The 22844-nt window shown below is 41.7% G+C and overlaps 1 protein-coding gene across 1 annotated transcript in view; it reads right to left on the reverse strand.

Moving 5' to 3' along the window:
- The window catches only part of GNB4 (guanine nucleotide binding protein (G protein), beta polypeptide 4), a 26108-nt gene that overhangs the window by 2565 nt on the left and 699 nt on the right, over positions 1-22844 (reverse strand). The window contains exons 2-8 of the mRNA XM_014938806.1: positions 8232-8328; positions 4782-4820; positions 3938-4044; positions 2867-2930; positions 1887-2049; positions 1623-1689; positions 1279-1480 (exon numbers count right to left, since the gene is read on the reverse strand). Of these exons, the coding sequence (XP_014794292.1) occupies positions 1279-1480; positions 1623-1689; positions 1887-2049; positions 2867-2930; positions 3938-4044; positions 4782-4820; positions 8232-8288 (699 nt within the window). The 5' untranslated portion in view covers positions 8289-8328. The remainder of the gene's footprint in view (positions 1-1278; positions 1481-1622; positions 1690-1886; positions 2050-2866; positions 2931-3937; positions 4045-4781; positions 4821-8231; positions 8329-22844) is intronic.

The following is a 22844-nucleotide window of genomic DNA, read 5'->3' on the forward strand; positions in this document are numbered from 1 at the left end:
CAGGGAGGTGGTTGAGGCCCCTTCCCTGGAGATATTCAAGGCGAGGCTCGACGAGGCCCTGGGCAACCTGGTCTAGTTGGGGGTGTCCCTGCTGACTGCGGGGGGGTCGGACTAGATGGCCTTTGGAGGTCCCTTCCAGCCTGGGCAACTCTATGATTCTATGAAACATATTGTTCGTCATTGTTCAAAAACCACCACCAGGATTATTTTGTTGAGGTGGCCAGATAATGGCAGAATAATTTATTTTAATTTAAAAAAAAAGCCACCTGCATGTTAAAAAAAAAAATGAATCTACACAGCACTGCTAACACCTGAGTGACTGGGAATTTTACCCAGACAGATCCTGATGTGGAATAACAGGGGTGATTCCTACAGAAGGAAGGAAAAGGCAGTCACAGAGCCGTGGGCAGAGCTGGGACCATGGACACGCTGTTCCCTCCAGGTTGGCTCCACCAGCAATTCCCTTCCCCAAAAACCCCCTCCAAATCCCAGCCCTTCTCACAACAGCCATATCGATGGAAACGGGAACGGAAAGAGCTCAGGATCCAGGTCTAAGTATAGGAACTGCATTTTTCTGCTGGTCATGCTTTTGGTATTTTCTCAGCCTTAATAATTTTTCATGTTTATCAAAAACAGATGCAGCTTAGACTTAGATTTCGTTCCCTATTTATCAGGGCTCTATCTTGCGGATCAGAACATAGTGTTACTATGACAGAGAGGAAATATAATCCAGTTTATAAATATTACCAAGTGATTCCAGGGATGAATATTCAACAGCGGTACTGATTTTAACTCTGCCTTCCAGAATATTTCTCTGAAAGCTCTTTTCAACAGAAAATATCAAGTAGACTTTGGTTTAACATAATCCTTGGGGCGGAGGATGCTGGGCTGTTTCACTCCCTCTCAGTAGAATCGCATTCATCTACAATTTTCAGTTTTTAACACATTGCCACACTGCAAAAAGTTTCCCCTCCTCCCTTCTTTGCCTCTTAAAAAAAAAAAAAAGGTAAGGTTTCAGTTACTGATCAAAATCAGAGCTGAAACTATTCCAATAATGCTTCAATGTATCAGAGATAATGGTAATAATAATTTAGTTATAAACTGGATTGTAAGTGATTAGACAACCTTCTTTGTTAAATATAATTTAACAGTCTCTACCCTAACAAAGTAATTGATTTTAAATCAAGGTAACTCAGCAGAGGATAAGGTGAAATTCAAACAACAATTGCTTTTATCCTCCCCCTCTATTCCCCTGGGGAAATACAGATAATCACTTACACAAACTGCATTGATATCCGACACGTGCCCGGTGAACGACTGCCTGCACATCCCGTCCCGAATATCCCAAAGCTTGGAGGAGGCATCGCAGGCGCCCGACACGAAAGTCCTCATGTCTGGGCTCAGGGAGAGACTCATCACATCACCAGTATGGCCAGTGAAGGTGGTGGTCTGCTGCCCAGTTTCGATATCCCACAGAGCGCTGCAGAGAAAAGCGACAGCGTTAACACCATGGATGTGGCGATTTGGGACTTTAAGGTTTAAATACAAATTGAGGCACCGGAGAGGGAAAAGAAAAAAGAAAATATAGGAAAAAGAAAGGCCAAGAGAGCTCAAAAACTCACCAAGTGGTGTCTCCTGAGCTGGTGACAATTTGGTTGTCATCTAGAAAGCGACAACAGGACAAGTATCCTAAAAACAAAACAACTATGTTAGTTTCAGACCCAGGAGGAATGAATTGAAGTTTAAAACCCCAAGAGCAGTGACTGAAGTTCTCCCCCAGCCGGGCTGTGACCGACAGAACTACGTCAGAGCTCACAATAAACTTCAGGATTTGTTTTATTTGGTGCAATAAAGAGCCCCGAAGCTGAAGCAGGAGCGTGGCTGACCTGTGTGTCCCGGCAGCTCCCGGCTCACCCTCACGTTGCCCTCCCTGGTCTTCAGGTTGTAGATGGAGCAGATGTTGTCCAAGCCCCCGCAGGCCACGTAGTTCCCCGAGGGAGCGTAGGCGCAGGTCATCACCCAGGAGGATCTCAGAGGAATGGCGTGCATCTTGGGGAGACACAGCACATCAGCAATACCTCACACATCCCCTGCCACTTCTCCACTAATCACTCACAGCCAAATTAATGGGTTATAGCCAATCAAACACACCAAGATGACTGTGTATCGTAACTGTTCAGTATTTTGATTTGACAACATATTACCACCCATTTCATATCTACGCATCCACACGTCCTAGGGTGAAAAATACCAGTACTGAAGTTCTGTGTAATAGCAAAGCCATTCTAAACTTAAACATCTACTACATCTGTTTATTCCACTTGGGTTTCTTTGTCCAATTCATCTACATCTCTAAACTATAGGTTACAAAAGGGACGGCTGTACCCATGGAGACAGGAGAGTTTAGAGCAGCAGATCACAACTCCACACTCTACCTAAGCTTTTCTCATTTCACAGCTTTTCTTTCTTTCATTTTTGCTTTTTTCTTTTTCTCCTCCTTTGTTTTCCCTTCCAAGCAAAACACTCTTGTAAGTTCCGAGGTTGTGTATCTCTACAATTAAAAACAAATTAGTTTCAGAAGCAACCCCACACAGGCAGAGAGCAATAGCTACAAGCTACTGCACCAGCAAATCAGAGTGAAAATACTATATACTACCTAAAACTATTCCTTCTGAGACACAACCTACAACCTATCACTAGTAATCACCCAGTCAGGAAAGAAGAAAACCCAAAAAGATTATGTCTGCATTAAATAAATATGACTTCTTTTCATTTTTGCCTTGCAGCCATAGAAATAATAGACACAAGCCCCCTCAAACACAGAAATTATGCACAAATTATTGATAGGGATTATAAAGAACTCTACCTTATTTGTTGTATAACTATCCCAAATAATTAATTTTCCATCTTGAGAAGCACTGACTAGTAGCCTAAATACAAACACAAAATAAAATATGTTAACATACAACACACTTAAAAAAATCTCAAAATAGACCTACATCATGTGTGATTCCCAAATCATTCAGAAATTTTATCATTTCTTTATTATATTTCTATATTTCTATATTAATATCATATAGAAATATATATAATATATTTCTATATTAATATCATCTGATATTTATTTTTTTTCTTTTGAGGGGGTGGTGGTGGGAGCATCTGTTGGAAAAACTCTGCAAAAATCTATATATTGCCAGACCGTGTGCCCACAGGGACTCATGATTAACAATGGACAAAACCCAACAACTTACTGGAAACCCACTTTATGAACTCTCTCCAGAGCTGCTTTCAGTTTTCATACGTTAATATTTTAGCTATACAGCTACACAAAAATAAACAAAATCAGGGGAAAAGAAATCTTAGTGTGAGAGCAGATTCTAGCTCTGTTTCTTTCTGGACTACATGAGAGAGCAGACCACGAGGCATTGTTAACATCTCACCATCAGCTGCGAAACAGAACTCTCTCCTGAAAGCTAAATAACTTTTCCTGCTATGTACAAAAGGATCTCTTTTTTTTAATGAAATAGAATTTGTCTGTAAAGTTTTTAAATCCCCGTAGTCACAGAAGTTACACCGTTATTCAATCTCTTTGAAAATATAATACCCATCATTCCAAATTTATGGCTCACCACATACACCCTCCTCTGCCTAAATAGAGTAAAGAACTTAGTTAAAATTAAAAGGAGGAAAAAAGGAGGAAAAATGTCTGTAGTAGGAACAGACAAAGTGCCTCTCCTTTCAGTCGAGCCTCTTCTGTTCCCACTCTGGTTTTAAAAAGGCAAACTAAAACTAAAGACAAAAACCCCACCACAGTCGGGGGCTGTGATCCCCCTGCAAGGGCAGCGACGCCGCACGGGCTCCCAAAACCTGGTGTTAATTCTGAATTCATCTGATTTCCAAGCCTTAATTCCTAGGTTTAGGGATGGCCTGTACCAACCTGGAGTCGGATCCCCAGTGCATAGCGTAGATTTTGGCTAAGTGACCTCTAAGCGTGCGCCTTGTTCGCATCTGAATTCTCCCCACCGAGTCCAGACTTGTTGTGATCTAAAAATAAACAAAACAAACCCCTGAGATACTGAGAACTATTTTTAAGACACGAGATAACTGAAGACTTTTGAACTTTGATAGAAAATAATCCATCTTGGCACGCAACATTCAAACCAAGAAAGGATACTAGTGTAGAAGCCAGGGTTAGGCCCACGCAAACCCGAGGAAAACAGGTTTTACAGAGATAAACTAACACACTTCACAACGGGGACGCCTGAAACTTCAGAAAGCTTTTTTAAAAAATAATACTATGTAATATTGAGGCTATTTCAGACAATCAAATCTGAAAGTTTTCAATTAAAACCCAACGGAAGAAAATCCTCCGATATTTATTGCACTGTTACTTTTTAAAGCATGGCAAAACTTAAAGACGCAAAATACTTTTGTTTCCAAAATACATCTAAAAGACATTTATTTAAGTCTTTCTAAATATACTAAGCACAATAAACACAGTCTATTTAAAAGGAAAACTGGAAGCAGGACCCATTAAGATGATGGGGGTTTTTTTTGACCGGTTGGGGGATTTTTTTGCTGTTTTATTTATTTGGGTTTTTTGGTGGGATTGTTTTGTTTTCTTTTAAATAACTGTGTAAATACACAGTGCATTTACAAAGGCTTCTTCCACTTTATTCTCTCAGTTAACTAAAGAGGAACGTGTTACAGTCATAAAGTGTAGGGATTTTTATGTTTTTTATGTATTGATTAAGAGCTTGCACGTGGAATCCAGAACATACCTGGGCAAGAGTTGTGTCACTACACGCTTTCCTGGCATCCTGCAACAAAAACAGAACAATTGGAATCTAAAAGCCAACACTGAGCATCCGCTGAGAGAAAGTGTCTCAAGAAAAACAACTCTAAAGCTAAAAACTTCACCACACTCCAAAAACCCCACAAGGATCTCACATGCCAAAGTGCCTTCTGTCACCCTCCTGTGTTTTATTATCCGAGGAACGTAAAGAATTGGCACAGAAAGCGGGGGTAGGGGAGGGAGAGGGACCTCAGAAGGGGCAGAATCACACAAGTGTGTGATTCGAAGGCATGTGGAGCCGTCGCCACGTCCCAGCGCCTACCCTCTGCCCCGCTCGCCTTCCCCGCTCGGGCCTGAAGGACCGAAGAACTGATCCACCTGGAAAAGCAACCACAGGTTACAGGGGATTAGCAAACTCGGGGCCACGTGAGGCTCTTGCTGTCACGGGTGTGATGGTGGTGGTCGGGAGAGGAGGGATGAAAAATTAACAGGCGGGATCTGACCAGCGGGACAGACAGCAGCCTTACAGCAAAGCTTAAGCTGCTGCTGAACATCTTCCAAAATGAAGAAAAAAATTTTTAAAAAGTTCAAGTAGCACTCATTCATTTCACGGAATGATTGGTGCTCAGGTCTCCCTACAGATATTCCATCTGTTTTTTTCATTATTTCAGATTCTACGGGCATATGCCCGACTTCCTGCGTATTATTCAACCCTACCTAGAAAACACACTTTATTCTGGTTCGTACGACCAGAGCACAGCCTGGAGACCTGACCCGGCCCCACTCAGCCCAGTTTACACAACTGGTGTTGTGCAAGGCCTGGTTTCAGTTACGACTGAACCATGTTCCCCCTGCTCAGGCTCCCGCCTTCGAGAAACAGAAAGAGGCACCATGAGCAACCCCTTCGGAGAAGCATGGTTTAAATAATTGGCTTAAACTGAGCTTAAACAGGAGCTTCTACAGCACAAGGTAAAGCTTATGGGCAGCAGGACTGAAGGATGGGCCACCAGCCTCTCTCAAACTCCCTGCAATTTCCCCTCCACCGCTAATTCCCCCGTCTCCCCACCCTGAGGAAGCCTTCGATCCCCACACGAGTGGCCACGTCCTCTCCCAGAGGAGGAACGGAAACATTTACTCACACATTTTGGAACAGCATCAACGTGTTCAAACCAGGATCCTAAAAGTTTTTCAAGCTCTTGCTTGAGAGTTACTTGACATTACAACTTGAACAATTCCTCAGCGCGTGTTTATTTTGACCACCCTTTATAGCTTTCCTCCCAGAACGCGAGCCTGAGAGCGGATTAAGTCATCTCGACTTATTTTTAAAATGTCTAAACTGTAGAAATATTTATAAAATGTTGACGTCTGGAATCAGGAGGGGTTTAAAATACCAGAGGAGCAAATCCCCTAGCACTCAGGACTTGTTTCAGCCACAGGAAGAAACACACTGGATTTTAAACAACTTTAATTGTTTAGTTTAGCTGAAATACTTGAGGATGTTCAACAGCAAATGAATTCTGAATGCAGGCTGAGGGAAACAAAGCCATTTCTCTTCAAGAACTTGCCATTAGCAGTACCTATACTTGGGGGTAACACTTGCTGAACGATTGGCAAAGGTGCAGGAAAAGCAAAGTTTCAACAGGCTATTTTAATTCTTACATTTTAACTGTCACTTCTACATATGTCCCATCAGAACAGAATGATTAGTGTCACAACACCAAAAAGCTGCCCTGTGTAACTGTAACTGCAGGTTTTTCTCAGTTGGTGCAGCAAACAATGCAGTATTTGTGAGAATACATGTGCAGCCCCCATCATCTCCTACCACACGCTACAGATTTCAGTTTTCCCCCTAAACTGCATGCATTTTCTTAAGATGTCACTCAATTTCAAGTGACACCGTGCCAAACAGGCAACACTTCCAAAAATCCCATCCTGAATTTCAACCCTCAAAGCAAGGACACGCATCACACAGGAACTCTATTATAGACAGAACTGGGAACCAACTTTAACCATAAACCCGTCTCATTATTGTTCATCACTCACTGACCCTTCAAACTTCCTGCACTCAATATTCCTGCAACCTTATTTTATCCCCCCAAATAATTCCTGAAAATTACCAGCCCACTATATATTCTAAAAAAAATTTTTAAAAACCCCCCAACTTATTTTTTTTTATATCCTGTATCTTTTCTCTTACCCCTCCCTAACAAAACACCAATTTAGAAATAAAACTGTGCAATAATTTAATAGAAGTCACCTATACAAATATGAAAGTGAATTATTTGGTCAGAGAGTTTCTTGGATATTAAGTCATTGGGACCATTTTTTAATTGCATCTGGATCTGAAGTTAAAATGAAGCACAAGATGTCCAGCCCTGCACTCAGATCCAAAGAGGCAAACACTAATTACGTTACGAGGGGTAATGGTTTTAAAATGAAAGAGGAGAGATTGAGATGAGATCTGGGGAAGAAATTCTTTGCTGTGAGGGTGGTGAGAGCCTGGCCCAGGTTGCCCAGAGAAGCTGTGGCTGCCCCATCCCTGGAGGGGTTCAAGGCCAGGTTGGATGGGGCTTGGAGCAACCTGGTCTGGTGGGAGGTGTCCCTGCTCATGGCAGGGGGTTGGAACTGGATGGTCTTTAAGGTCCCTTCCAACCCAAACCACTCTGTGATTCTATGAACTGCCAGCAGATGCCACACACAAAAACCAGTGTTTGTGCACACAACGTATTCTAAGAAACCCATAGTCTTAGCTGATAGGAATCTTTGCAAATGAGACATTCCCACATAAATCAGATTCATGAATGCTCCATGTTTAGGAAAAGGAAGTTTTGATGAAGAATAAACAGGCTCTGAAGATCCTTATTATACTTTGTACTTGTCCCTCCACTGAAGACTGCAGCACTGAAACACACAGGCATGTTGCAACAGATTCCTGGTAAACCGGTTTGGGGCATGACAGCTCACACTCCATTTATCTCCAGTGAGTAATTTAAAAAAAAAATAAAAATACACGACACCCACCCCAGAAGGTTTTTCCCTCCCACTCCATGCTTTGACCTGCATGTTTATCAAGAGTGGCAGCGCAGTGCTGACTTTTAACCCAAAACCAAGCTTTTCCAATACCCATAACCCCAACTTGTCATGCCCAGGTCCTAGAATTCTGCCGCACCCTTTTTGTTTTTTTAAATCCAAAATGAAAAATGTGTAGAGACACATACATGCCTAGTAATAAAACACAGTAAACTTCAATAAGAAATAAAACATTTTGTTCAAGAACTATTATGAATGTATTCATTATACCAATGGCTTACTTTTCAGCCTGAAAATATTTTAAGCTCTGCACAAAAACAGCAGCAAGCAGTAGATGTGATCTTTATGCTTTATTCCTTTAAAGGAGGAACTTCATCATGAAAAATAAGCAATTAGCAATTCTTACTCTGATTTGATTTCGCAGCTGCTCTGCCTCCTGCCGTAACTGTTCCAGCTCACTCATCTTCACTCTCTACTTCTCACACTCCACTGGTGAAGAAAACCTGCCAATGAGGGAAGAAAAATAAGTTTCAGTATCACTTTCTCCTCTTTAAAAAACAAAACCAATAAACCCCACGAACCTATATATATTTATGCTGCTTTTAGAAAGGCTTCCAAATAGATACTCGCTTTAGTACAATGACCAATAAATTTTGCAAGACCTAAGTTATTTCAATTCCCGAATTACCACGAAAAGCAGAATTAAATGAAGTCTATTTTGAAGAGAGAAGCAACCGTCAACAGAAGCAACCACTGTACTTTAAAATACTGGTTTTAATGCATTTTTTGTGCCGCTCTTCACACCCACCCAGAAACCTCTTCAGTCTTCACCCCAAGATGGCAACAGAGAGCAAAGGCTGCAGCGGCGCCTTAAACATTTACTTCAGAGCTCAGCATCAATATATACAATTAATATCAATCAATATCATACAAGCACCTTTGCACCTGCACATCCAAGGCGGGTTTTGTTTTAATTAAAGATGAAAACTACGAATCCTAGCCTACAGCTGAAATAGCAGGTTTTCTACAGCTTTTTGTAGAATTTTTTTGATGTTTTCGATTCAAAAGCCCCCATACAGTGAGCAGGGGTGGTAAAGACCAAACTATCCTAAAAGCATCCTCGTGCTGGTACAGCTCACTACAATATCTAAAAAACCCCAAACACTTCTAGCATAGAGAAGAAATACAGGAAGTCAGACTACTGCTCACAAAATGAAAATTGAGGGAGGAAGGAAAGAAGTGGGAGAAGAACCTACTCAAAATGTTATTCTAAGCTTTTTAATGAAGTCTGAGAGACCATACAGCAGTGTCCCCCCAGTTTAGCCCATTGAAAAAGAACAAGGGAAGAGAGGTCAGTGTGTCTGTTAAGTTGTGGAGCTCCAGGAGAGCCCCTTCATTTGGTCCAGCTGCTGGCTCTCTGCAGTTCAGCAGGACGTGCCTTAGGAGACAGGCTCAGGAAGGCTTTTTTTCCATCTATAAAATGCAACACTTCACAGATGGAAAGAGTGAAGGGTTTTGGTTCAAAGTAACTTACTAATAAGATAATCACCCTTGGACCTGCGACTTACACAAGTGTTTGAGAGCCACAAAACTTCTCACTACTCAAGAAGTGTATCTTCATTCATTATCCATCTGCTCCTTTTTTTTTCTTTCAAGCTGCCCTCCAAGCTTTCCACAAAGTCCATTTCAGAATAAACCCAGAAATATAAACAAATTGGATCATCTCCAAATCAAAACACATCCTAATTGGTAAGACCCCAGGGGTGACTTAGGTCTAATATTTTCAGTTATACGTAAGCAAACTACGAAGGTCACACCTTTCCCTTCCTTAAACCTGTGCTCTGTTCAACCACAAATACACATCATCCATATGTGAATATTCTAAGAGACTGCTTTATTTACCATCACCTTCCTGTTCCAGCAGCCCAGAGTATTTAATACTGCTTAATGCACAGCAGGCATAAAGTAGAAGTCATCGACACTAATGTCCAATTTCAAAAATCAAGCATTAAAAACTGTGATCACTTCAGCGTGCATGATAATCATGTCTTTATAGTCTTTGAAGTTTAATTACAATTTTAATATATTTTATTGGAATACTGTACCTCTGTGAAAGCCCCACTTTCAGTTCCAACTGTCAAATTATCCTTTTTAAAATGTTTTCCCTTTTTTTTTTTTTTTCTAGAACCTACACAAAGGTAAAACACAAACAAAACAATGGACTCAAGTGTCTAAAGCAGCCACGGTATCTGCCCTGTTTCAGCTGTCTCACATGCTATTTTTAACAGAAGATAAAGATTCCTGACAGAGAAGTTGATGTATCTCTAATTTTCGGAGAAGGGAAGTCAGCTTCTGCCCCATACCCTGCCGCACACTTCAGTGCCCTGTAAACAGTAACTTCAACCCAGAGAATAATCTCTGATAAAGCAAATGACATTACTGTTAAGGGGAAGCCTGCATGGCTGGGCACGAGTAGCTCAATCGGGGCAGTGTTTTTATTGATAGGTAAAACTATGAGCATTAGAAAATTAGCTGCAGCACCGGCCCAGCACTCAAGGCCCATCAATGACCATGCTCCGCTTTAACCATAAAGTCAGTATTAACAACTTTAATGCCATCCCTATTAGTACTGTTCCTCATTAATGCCATTTCTGTACTGGGCTGTCCCCGCAGCTGAACAGCCATCAAACTGACCAGCCTGAAATCCTGTTACACCTCCACGAGATCCCACCTGGACACAACTCCGCTTCAGAAGCTTTAGCTTAAAAATCCATTCCTAAGCAAACTAAAGGACAATGTTTCATACTTTTCTGAAATAATTTATTTTTTTTAGCTGAAAAGTCCTGGCAACATCATTATGTTCTTAATTTGCAAGATCATTAGCATTATTGCAGAAATGTATCAGGGGTTCAAGGTCAAGCTATACCTCAGCCACTAGGCGTTTCTCTAAAATCTGGACTCATTTTAGAACTGGATTATTCTAGCTTTAAGTATTTTAGTTTCTTTCCAGTAGGCAGCAGCTGAACAGCAAACTCTGAGATATTCTTAAGCTATCTATAAACACCGGGATACTCCAGTAAACAAACTAAGTGCAGCGTTTAACCATTAAACTGAAGTGTCTCCAACGCTCTGTTGGCTGCAGCTCCCACCGCGACCGCTCCTGTCTCCGGCTGATCATCCACCATAAAGCATTTTGCAGAACCGTGAGCAAGATACTTCCACTTGGGATCTTTCTTTTTTTTAAGCCCCGTTTCCAGGAGCCCACAGGAAATTACAGAATCAGAGTGGGGAGAGGGGAAGCTCTCACAGATCCTGTCCCAGATTGGCACTAACTCTGCAGCAGAGCAGCATCTCCAACTCCGGTCAAATCCAGACCGGATTTACTTGCTGTAATTCTGTTTTTAAGCCTATCAGTGAGTCCAGAGCCAGGAGGGAGCAGTGCTCCACAGCCTGGAAGAGTCTTTATTCCAAAGGGGAAGTTCTGCAGGAGCCCAGTGCACACAGAGAAGCCACGGGCAGGAGGAGAGTCGGGATTCCTCCTGCCATCTCCAGAGACTGGAGACAACATAACCTCTACCTCCCCGATCTACTAATATTTTTAATAAGCATTCAGCCAGAGAAAAAAAAATACTCTGAGTTACCTTAGATGTGGTGGTATCTTCTTTTCAACATTCACAGGTAGAAACCCTGCTGAAGAAGCCAGATGCTTCCCTTCAAAGGCAATGTCACCATGAGTGGTATCACCTGCTATGGCCCAGAGGGGATGAGCAATGGGAAGGGGAAGAAGGTTTTCATGCCGTTGGTAGCCAGGGGGTGTTCCATGGTGGGACACCCGAGCGGTGAGGAAAGGGGGTCAAGGAGAGGAGCTGCTTCCCAGCAGGAGCAGCAGAGCAGGGCAGGAACCCTGGTGGAACCAGGGCAGCACATCTCTGCCCTCCTAAAAGCAATGTCATTTGTTGGGCTGAACTGTTCCTCGGTGCCGTTTTTTCCCCAGCGGACTCCTACAAGTGAATTTACTGAGACCGAAATAAAGTGCCTCCCGAGGCAAAATAATTAACTCAGTCAAATTCCACGGTGTATCAAGCACCAAGAAAGCCAGCGGCAGGCTTGAGTGCTCCGCAGATAAATTACACCTCACACCATTCCTGATTCAGGAGCAGCATCATTTGCTAAGAGTTTAATTCTTCATTAGACGGGCAGGCAGTGACTAATTACCACAGATTCTTGTCTCCAAAGTACTTTCTCTACAACCAAAGGATTCAAACACTGAATGTGGCTGGAAAAACACCCTTTTCTTTGGAGAAACTCTCCCCAAACGCCCCGGAGAATGGGTTGTAAGAAGATTTAGGGAGCCTGGGACCTGTGTGACCCCAGGAGGGTGACAGGGCAGGACACGTCCCGCATGAGGTGGGATGCAGGGACTTCATCTCACTCCAGGCACCTGGCACAGGGGCTCTGAAACCAGACTGATATTGGGCAGATTACTCAAAACTCAAAAGGTGTGTAGTGATAAAAACCTTTAGTTCTTCACAGCAGAGCCATTTCTGCCTCAGAGATTACACTTTACAAACCAAGATGCTAAGTAATTTATTTTCTTTAAAAAAAAAAAAAATTAGAAAAAGGTATTTTCACTTCCCTCAGCAAGCTTAGCTTATTCCTGTGTAAAATCACAACATAGACAGGAGGGAGAAAAAAAGACTAGAGAAGTGTAGATAGGTCCCTCCCCACACCACATGGCCATTTTTGTGCCAAATATACAGAGGTTAAATGGACTGCAGAAAAACAGTCTGACTGGATTCTTAAGAGTTCCTGACTAAAGATTTATTTTGGAAATCATTTCATTTTGTATCAAAAAAACCCCAGCCGTGTAGAATTGAAGTAAGTGCTTACCCATATATATCAATCTCCATTTTTCAACTCACATGCAGTAAGATCTCAGAGCAGAGAGGGAGAGAGGAGGCTTCACACGGCTTTTGGGTGATCATCCCTACCAGTGAGCACACAGGTGGCCAAACATAATGGCTTTTGGGTACCAGTGAGCACACAGGTGGCCAAACATAAGGAATGCTAACTATAGAGCTTTGCTAATTATAGGAAAAAGACACCAAGAAATACTCCAGAGCTCTCTCCAGGGAGCTATATTGGTAACTCACACATTCAGGCTTCAGCCCAAAACACTTTTATACACTGAATTTACTCGTGTAAAGTCACCTGCCTGTCCTCTGTGACTGCCACCAGCCTCTGCAGGCTTCGCCCTCCCCACAGCCATAGGCTCAGACTGACGCTTTATATATTCAGGATGTGCCAAAGAAGGTGGCTTTGATAACATTTCTTCATTTATTGACACTAATCAAGACTGCGGGCACCTTTGCCCATTCATTTATGTCTCCCCAAAGCCACGAAGAGAGAAGAAAAACATAGGTTTTATTTCTTACGGCTTGAAGAGAATGGATTTGAGATACTCAAGAATGGTTCAAAGTCGAGCGAGGTTGCTATAGTGGACAAAGCCTTACACCAACTGAAATCTCTGCCTGCACAACAGCCACTTAAAATAAACACATTAACACTATACTGTAGCTACATTCCTTCATATATAAAAGTATTTTGGTTGGAATTTTACATTAAATATATTTACTGGAGTAGAGCTGTTTGAGGACCACACACACACTCAGCTCTCCACTGAGGAAAATTAAACATTTAATGCCTTTTTTTTTTTACTCTACCTTGGCCCTATGCTGTCTCTCCTCTGCTTCTCAAAGAGACCTTCCCAGCTACTCATTTTCCCAAGAATTCTTTGTTCTGATTTGTGGCTGTACTGCATCAATAAACAAAGACAACAAAGCAAGGGGCTTTTATATTGGTCAACTAATACTTAAATCCGAGCAGAGAGGGGCGTAAGTGGAAATAACAGTATCTAAGGGCTGTAATTGTGCCATTATGCTCTTTCTTCCTCTCAAACCTCTTCAGCACATCTCCTTCCCTTCTGTACCTTGAACATATACTTTGGGGGGTGTGTTAGCTGTGGAACGTCTTTGGATATTTCAGTAAAAAAAACTAGACTGATGGTTCATTTAAAAGATAAAGGTTACTATTGAGAAAATAAGCTTGGAAATGCGAACCGAATGTTTTCCTCCAGATTTTTAAGTTTTGGGTTTGTGCGAGGGAATTCATTGTCAGTGATTTCCGCGCCCCCCGGGGCAGGCGTGGAGGGGAGGGCTCCCATGGTGGGGGCCCCGGGCTCCCCAAGAAGAAAACAGGAAGCAGCCTGGGTGTGACCTCGCCGCTGAGGTCAGCGCTATTGTTGCACTTCTGCACATTTTGGAAGTGTTTTAAAGCGATACGTCTCCAGTATAGCTTCGGTACAAAAACAGGAAACAATCAACCAACGCCTCTCGAGAGGAAGGGTATGAGCAGAACTGAGTTAAACACCCATTTCTCCAACAGATGCCATCCCAAATTTTAAGGAAGCGATGAATGTATGTGCCCAAAAAGGGCACCTATGGCGGGAAAAGAAGAGGTCGCAGAAGAGACCCACGAGCAAACAACCCAAGGAGTGGGATGAGATGGTAGTTTTCCCTCTTCATGTGCCAACAAGCCCTACACCAGGAACACAACCCCACCCACCAACCCCGGGGCAGAAGCTGTTTCAAGCCAACAATATCTCTCTTTCCTTCCACCACCAAAAACACCTCGTGCCCCCCCAACCTCAGAAAGAACAGAAACACGGGCTGCTTTATACACACACAGCGACGTGGCTCGGGAGTGTGGTGTAACACTGAAACACAGCATAAAAATATTTGTATTTACCACAATAACTACTGGGAGGGGTTAACAGAAGCATCGTGAGTTGGATAAATCTGTGTTCACCTCCAGACTTGAGGGCTGTAGGGATGGGTACGGGAATAAGGAGGCAACCTGGGTGGTGGTGGCATCCCCACACCTCTCTGCCTCCATCCCCGCTTTGATTGCGGTTGCCATGGAAGGCAAATAGAGCAACAAACACCGCCCTCCCTCCACGGCACTCGCAAGAGAGACAAAGGAAATCACAGTTTAGAAATTGGAGTGAAATAGTTCTTGTGAAGTTTGCTACGAAAAAGCGATGCTCAGTGACTTTAGGCTTTTAGCCTTCTTTATACAACACGCTGACGGCTCACCAGAGACAAGCTCAGAGAGAAGAGAGTTTATTTCTAAAAAGCAACTTGAAGTCTAAGCCAAGTACATTCATAAAACACATACAGAGAGCCCACACGTTGCATTCTAGAAAAAAAAAAACCAACAAGAAATTCAGTGTTAAGCACAAAGCTGAAAAAAGCACAGGAAGGAAGGAATTTTTAAAAGTTGTGAATATTTCACAGGCCAAACCAGTGATTTTTCCAAAAGTAACATTCTTACATCTTATATTCATTATGTTGGTTTCCAGGTCAAAACGTTTGGGTACGTAAGCACAGATTTATTTTTATCACCCTCCCTGCAAACAGAACTTCATGTGAAATCCAAGTTATGTTGTCTTCTGGGACTACAGTAACGATTCTCCAGTGAAAAGCTGGTTCACTGACCACAGGGCACTGAACAAATTCTTGTTGGTTTTTGCAATTCAAAACATGTAAGAAGTGGCAAGAAAGATCTTAATGAAGCAAAAAGATATAACCCTAAAGTAACAAGACAGACAGAGCTGGTTCCAGTCCAGTTTATTGCTTGGGGACAGACAGGTGGACATACAGAGTGAGCTGATGTTACCACATTATTTGCCTCTTCAAATATCCAGCTACACCCAGAAGCTATTCTAAAAAGTTTAGCGATGAAAAGTGTGCTGTAAAAAGACAATTCAAAGTCACTTTGAAAGACCATTTGTATTTAAATCCACCACTAAAAGAGTTTGTTGATTTTTTTTTTTTTAAGGGGCTGGGACATGGATAAGTACTGAACTGGCATCTTGTAGGGCCAAGCAGCGTCATGTGTATAAAATCTGGTCCAGCACCTACATGCACAAAAGATGATTTAAGCAGCCTCCTGTTTTCTGAGAGCGTGCAGACTGCATGGTCTGCACAACAGGCACTAAGTGCATAGAAAAATTTGGGTTCAAAGTCAGTGGAGAAGCTACAGATCAAGAGAAGCTAATACTGTCCACAGGAAAAGTGCCTGGATGCAACTACAATGACTGTTCACTCGACTGAAGTGATTTCTGGCCGCCAGTTTCTGAAAGTGGAGCATTCTTACACACTTCAGGATGAGAAAGCCCAGCAGTACCAGTTACACACACACACACATTGCATCCTTTCAAACGGATCACCAGCTTGGGGTGGGGGGGGGGGCGGGGGGGGGAAGAAAATGCATTTGATCTAGACATAGTCTTCAGCCTCCTTCCCTCCTCCTCACCATTCAGCACCGCACACACACCCCCTTGGTACCGAAGTTACAGCGCGGCATTATGCCCCTCACAGGATTCTGCAGCTGGAACATTTTGCATACAGCTGTACTCTTTCAGAAGAAAACAAGGGAATATCAACATTTGTTGGTTTGGTTGTTGGTTGTTTTTTTTTTTTCTCATACTGATTATACAACAATCAGATAAAACTACTGCCCTCAGGTCTCATTTTAATTTTGCTTTTGGTTCACAATACGTTTCTCACCAATTATTCGTGATTCTCAGCCACAAAAATTAAGTTCTCTTCCACAGATCAGGCTACTGTAGTAGGTTTTTCAAATTTTTTTTTTTTTTTTGAGACATATTCATCACAGACCTTTAAAACCCCCTAAGGACTGTTTTTCACCCCTACTAGTGCAAGTATGGGATTAGAGCTGTGTAACTCCTTCGGGTACCACTTGTGATGAGACTGATAGAACCAAGCTTTTGATGTTTCTCATTCAGTATTGCCCGTTTTCAAACAGTTACTTATTAAAAAAGAAACTACACCGAGTATCTAAAAAAGATGTTACGTTAAAGCAACATGTATCACTGTGCTTCCAACTATCTTCACACTTGCAGGGCTCTCAAAATGAAGGCTGTCTTTATAGTAGGAGTATTTTTAACATACCGATTATATCTAGCAAAAAAAGCTTTTAGACAAGATAAAAACCTATCTAGATAAAGCTGACGTTATTTAAAAGGAAGTTGCAAATTAAACTTGTGATTCATTATTTTTCACGCTTTTACAATGCATTAAAATCCAAATGGATTTGTAGAGTTCATAGCCAAAAAAAATATGAAAAAATATATATATAAAGGTACACCTATATATTCAGGTCACCTAAACATACAGATTATAGTGGACAAAAGTCAGAAATTACCCACCTCACTACTGGACAGAAAATGACCCCAGATGAAGTTTCCAACAGAAGAGGATGGAAGAGAAACAAAATACTGAAGGAAAGAAGTACAATACTCCCACTAGAAGCAACCTTCCCTAAAGCATCACTACTTTTTTTTTTTTTTTAATACAAGAACTTTTCTATGAAAATGTGACACTCCTGAGGTTATAAATAGCAGAGTCTCCCCGTGGAGACAAAGCCTAAGGCTCCAGACAGGAATGTACGTGCCAGGACTGTGGCCACAGGGGATCCCGTGGCTCCACACCCCGCTTGGCTGGAGGTCACCTCTCCCATCCACTGGAACTTCTCTTCCTGGAAATACTTCCTACATCCCTCAGGAAGAGTGAGCTGGGTCAACAGCAGCCTCTCTGCTCCCAGCCGTCACCAGAGAGCAGATGCTGTTCTTGGAAGTCTTTTAGTTTTATGGTTGGAATATGCACATTACCATTTTGCCGTCAATTGTGACCGAAAGTTAATAAAAATGACTAAATGTCCTTTAACTCCTGCTTCCAGAAGCTAAGTGCAAAGCACAGCCCAAGGACAAGGTAAACACTAGCCATCCCAGTGAAACTCTCAAGCCATTTAAGTGTTTGCTGAGGATGTCAGCTCTCCTCTTATCGCAGTTCCTACGAAGGTCTGCGATTCAGGGCCACCAGGTTTCTGCAGAGACCGAGAACAGAAAATTGCTCAAGCTCCTGAAGCAACACCACCAGGAAAAGTCCATTCTCTTTTCTTCATTTCATTCCTTTCTAAAGCGGGTCTTTGGCTTTCCGTGCCCATCTATTTGCATTTGTAACACACTAATAGATGAGAGGGGGAAAAAAAATGTCTTAAGGAGTTCCTGTCTCCAGCTACCTGACCTTCCCAATTAGCTGCTTTTTCCTAAACTGGGGACCAGCAACCAAGCCCAGACATTGTTACTTACTCATTTATAGCACTGCCACTTTGGATTTGGATTATATTTTTATACAAAAATAAATAAATAAATAACCCTCCTCCCTCTTTTGGGCTGTTTCTAAGACAAAAAGAGGCGTTTCCCCTCTTCTGTTGTGTATCTTGGAGATGAAGGTTGGGTTTGTGGCACCCAAAGCAGCAGTTTTACTTCCTGCCCACCTCCTTCTCCATACTTTGTTTTTTTTATTTTTTTTTTATTTAGACACTTTGTATCCAAATTACTAGAAAGCACAACCACAAGGGAGAAGTTTCTTGCCCCAGTTTGCATTCTCACATAGCAACGCCAAGATAAATACATTTGCTTAAGCCTAACATTATTTCAGGGGAGAAAAAGCCTACCAAGAACCTAATGTACCACAGATTTATTAATATTTTAGTACTCTGACATGACATCGCACTGTCAAAACCTTTAAGTCAAATCACCAAACCTGATCAAAGTCACCTAGATACACACTGAGGCTCCAAATTTACAGCGCGTTAAATCAGATTTTGACAATCTATATATGCAATCAGAGTATTTCTTCCAGCTCAGTAACAACTACATTCCTTCCCTGAAGGAAGGAAAGTGTCTTCCTTTTCCAAACTAGGGAGAAAATTCATTTACACGAACAGTCACTTAAAGCAATCAGTCATGACAGAAAGGGTCACCAGAAAATACTTAGTTCATATATTTATTTTAATCAGGTCAATTTTAAATACCACGTATGTTTTAGTAATAGATCTTGAATAAGCATCTTTTATTTTAATGAAAGTGTATATGTATACAAATACCACACAAAATGCATTTTTTTTATATATTAAGTGACACAAGTGCAACTTTTGTTAGAAATAGTTACTACAGTAAAAAGGGCAGCAAAAATTTACAGAAAAATGAACCCCAAGTCACCAAGTTATCCTGAAACTGGTTGGGTGCTCTCTGCTAGACTAGCTGCTGACCACCTGAACCAGTAACTGAACCACAAGAACAAACCAAACTGGTCCAGGAGGTCCCTGGCTGACTGGGGAGGTTACTTGTTCTCATCAAAGACGCCAAACCAGTCATCAAGAGCGGCTCCAAGATCTTCAATCTCATTTAAGAAACACATTCAGTCCTGGGATTGATTTGATGATTTTATTTTGTTCCCCTCCTTCCCATTTGAAAATTAAAATCTTACAAATAATTTTAATCTTAACATTACTCAGCTCTTTTAATGTTTCAAAACAGAAGGATTCGCAATGACTCAAGCACTTGGCTTATGTTGAAAATCCATATGATTAATATTTGTCTGAGACCTAACATCAGAAGGAGGGGAGAGCTACAGTTGCCGCAAACTGGCAGACCTATTTTGCCTCCAAACAACTAATTTTATGTAATTGAAAGTGCCTTTTTCTCTACGTTACAGTCAGGCACTTTCTATCTTTCTCCTCCTTTCCAGTTCAAGCCCTTTCAGGAGGCACCAGACTGCAAGAGCTGTCATGAAGCAGAGTTGGGTTCACCGTACGTCAGCATTTCACATACTTTTGGAAGCTGAGACATCTTAAAAGGAAATGAAACTGCCTTCACTGCACAGCATCACTATTTGCTAATCCATGTCCATCTATATTTGTTTTAATTCTGTTCTTTATAAGCCTTCAGCTCCTTTCCCATTCATCTCCTCACCGTGGTGTTCCCCCACACTACCTGCAGCGACTCATAATAACCAGAATGTGGAGGATCACTGGTGGCAGCCCAGCTGAGACCCATTCAATACGTGAAGAATTTCACCCTCTTGGTCTTTTGGTTCAGGCTCTCTGCAAAGATGGACCATTTTATGGTTCACACACGGCTGAACACCTTCACACAACCCCAAACAGTACAGATTTTTGTTTAAAATGAAAGGTGCAGCTCCGGGTAGCGCTGCCTCGTGCTATCTAGGCAGCTCTCTGCAGCTCTCTGCCCCAGTATCAGATACCAAACCACAACCTTAAGAGAAGGGCATATGTTCATGTTTTTCGTGAGCGTTTGCTTTAGTTCTGCTTAGCATCTTTCACATAAATTCTATTACAAAACACCCGGTTGCAAAACACGGAGGTTTCATACGAGAACAATAACAACTAAATTTAATTACTCACTTCAGAAGACGAACTCAGTGACAGGTCTGCATCCAATTACAGGGGAGAAAAATTTTGGTGGAACTTAAAAAAAATTTATTTTTTTTTTATTAGCAATATTATGCATAGTTTCTAAACAGCAAGTTCCAGGCACTTGGAAATTGTATTAATTAATCTGAGCATCAATATTCTCAGATAGTATCAAGTACAAAACACAATCACTGCATTCTCATTGTCCCTAAGTATTCACATCCCATGAGCAAGCGTTGCACATCAAGCTTAGAGATCCTGAATTCCTTACTGGTTTGATGAAACCTTTTAAAGTGACTCCTGAGATAAAGAAAATAATAAATCAAATGACCCTGTCTTCAGTGACACAACAGTGTTAATTTATGACTCTGGCGCAGAAGACAGGAAGAGAGGAAGATTTACAACACACTGCATATTGTGGGTCTGTAATTGTTTTTATTTCTTATTTCACCTTCAAAATCTTATATTCATAAATTTTGTGGTCCTTTTAAAAGTTTGATGTTCTAGGAGAGAACTATGCACAGTTCTGTATGCAAAAATACTTTTGTGAGGTTTCCTAATGAGGTTTTTGACTCCCGGGTTTTTCTTTAGAAACTGGATGGAAAACTAAAATACCTGGACGAATTAAACACTAGATATATCAGTACTCAAGTAAGCAACAGGAAGATACAGTTGAGACTTTCATTGTCCAACATAAATATAATAGATGACATCTGTAGCTAACAATCTCCTAATTAAGATTTCAATGATCTGAGCAGTCAAACGAGACCAACTTTTCAAGCACGGGGGAAAGGGCTGAAGAAGAAAGAGAGCAGCAGGTATTTGCTGTTCCACTTTATAGAAAAAGACATCCCTGTAGCCCAAAACTCAGAGTTTTCAAGATATAATAATATTATCTATATAACTCAACTCTACTGTAAAAACTGCCAATTGTAAAGAGATAATACATAGTTCAATTTTGGCTATATTTTGCCATATTAGACACACACTGAGATGCAGCCATATATTTATGCTCTCCCTCTTTTCCTTAGCCCCCTCCTTCCAAGATAAAATCAGTCTGTTCTTTGGAAGCACAAATTAACTTCACCGCAGTTATCGTGCTGAAGAATCACAAACAAACACTGCGAGAGCCCACTGAAGATTCCCACCCCATTCAAAGACTTTCAGGATTGTAAGGGTTTGTTCATGTGGTTTTGTTTCATTTTAATCTATTGATATAGTTATTATTCCTGTTAACGCTACTTCAGGCTTCCCCCAACTTTAACCGGTAATTACACCCACTGGATCTATCACTTAATTATCAGATTAGTGATCATCTTTTACAATATTTCTAGTAGAAGGCAGAGAGCAGCTTTGGGTTGTCCTCTGCACGCTCCAATGACTCTGCAGGCTCCTGGCCCCTGATATTCCCCCTACTCCCAACAAGAACTACCAAAAAATCTCCGGATGCTCTATTTATACTTCGGGAATTACATGAAATTCCAGAAAGCACATCAAAGGCTCTTGCAGTTAACCCTGCGGGTGAAGCAGGGCAACCCCTAAAGCCAGAAGGAGCTTGTGCTGACAACTGGTAAAAGCAGAAAAGCACCCAGCTCTCAGCGGGGAATCGCTTCTCACCCAGCGATCACCCTCATCTCTTGGTAGAAAACGGTCAAAACATTTCTCAAAGCAGAGACCAACCTCGAACACGGAACTCCACTGAATACATAAACCCCAGCAAACTCAAAAATCTATAGTTTTCCTCTCTCCCGATGCTTTTATAGTGGGTTTTAGAGGCTGGTTTATCTGTCTCTCCTCTCCAGACCATTCTGTCATTCTTCTCCCTTCCTTTCCTAATACCCTCTGCTTAACAGAGAACAGCTACGATTCTGGTGTTTCAGAAATTGAATATATATATAATCAAATTAAACCCTAAGCCATTTTTCCCTCAGCCCATACTTAGCTTTAAGACTTGTCCCACTCCTATTTCAGAACTGAAAACCAGCCTGGAAACCCATGTATTTTCCAAGCTGCAACAATCAGCCTAATAGAAGGCAACACGTCTAATCCCAAACTCTATAATTAACAGGAGGGAACAGATCGGAGGCTTATTTTGCATCAGCTCAGATAATATTACAGAATAAACTAAACTTGTTGCCTACCAGAAATAAGCAATTTGGATGCTGTTCACAATTCCCACCTGAAACCAAACTACGAATTGAAAAAAACCGATAACCTCAGCAATAAGTACGAATAAAAATATTTAAAAAAAAAAGAAAAAGCAAGCAGATTTTGCAAAAAGAAACCTGGATGTGGAAACCGGCAATACCTACGGAGTGTGACACAAAAAGCATCTAATGACTTTGCAGTTTTGCTGAAGCCGGGGAGTACCTCCAGAGCTACCCCTGTCACCGCGCTCACGCGATGCACGTCACCCCCGGCCACAAGGCCAATTCACAGAAAAGCCAAAAACCCAAAGCAAGCTCTCGATAGGTACAGAAATTAAAACAAAAAAAAAAAAAAAAAAAAAAAAAAGGGGGGGGGGGGGAGAAGAGTTTCCCCTCTGTATTCCCTACACCCGCCCGCTGCCTGTTGCTGCCATAGACCTGGAGAAGCTGTTGCAGCCTTGGACACCCGAAGCGCTGGGGTGGCACCGCTGGGGTGGCAGCAGCGTTCT

Source organism: Calidris pugnax, unplaced genomic scaffold, assembly GCF_001431845.1.
Source record: "Calidris pugnax isolate Ruff unplaced genomic scaffold, ASM143184v1 scaffold52, whole genome shotgun sequence".
In the NCBI taxonomy this organism is placed as follows: Eukaryota; Metazoa; Chordata; class Aves; order Charadriiformes; family Scolopacidae; genus Calidris; species Calidris pugnax.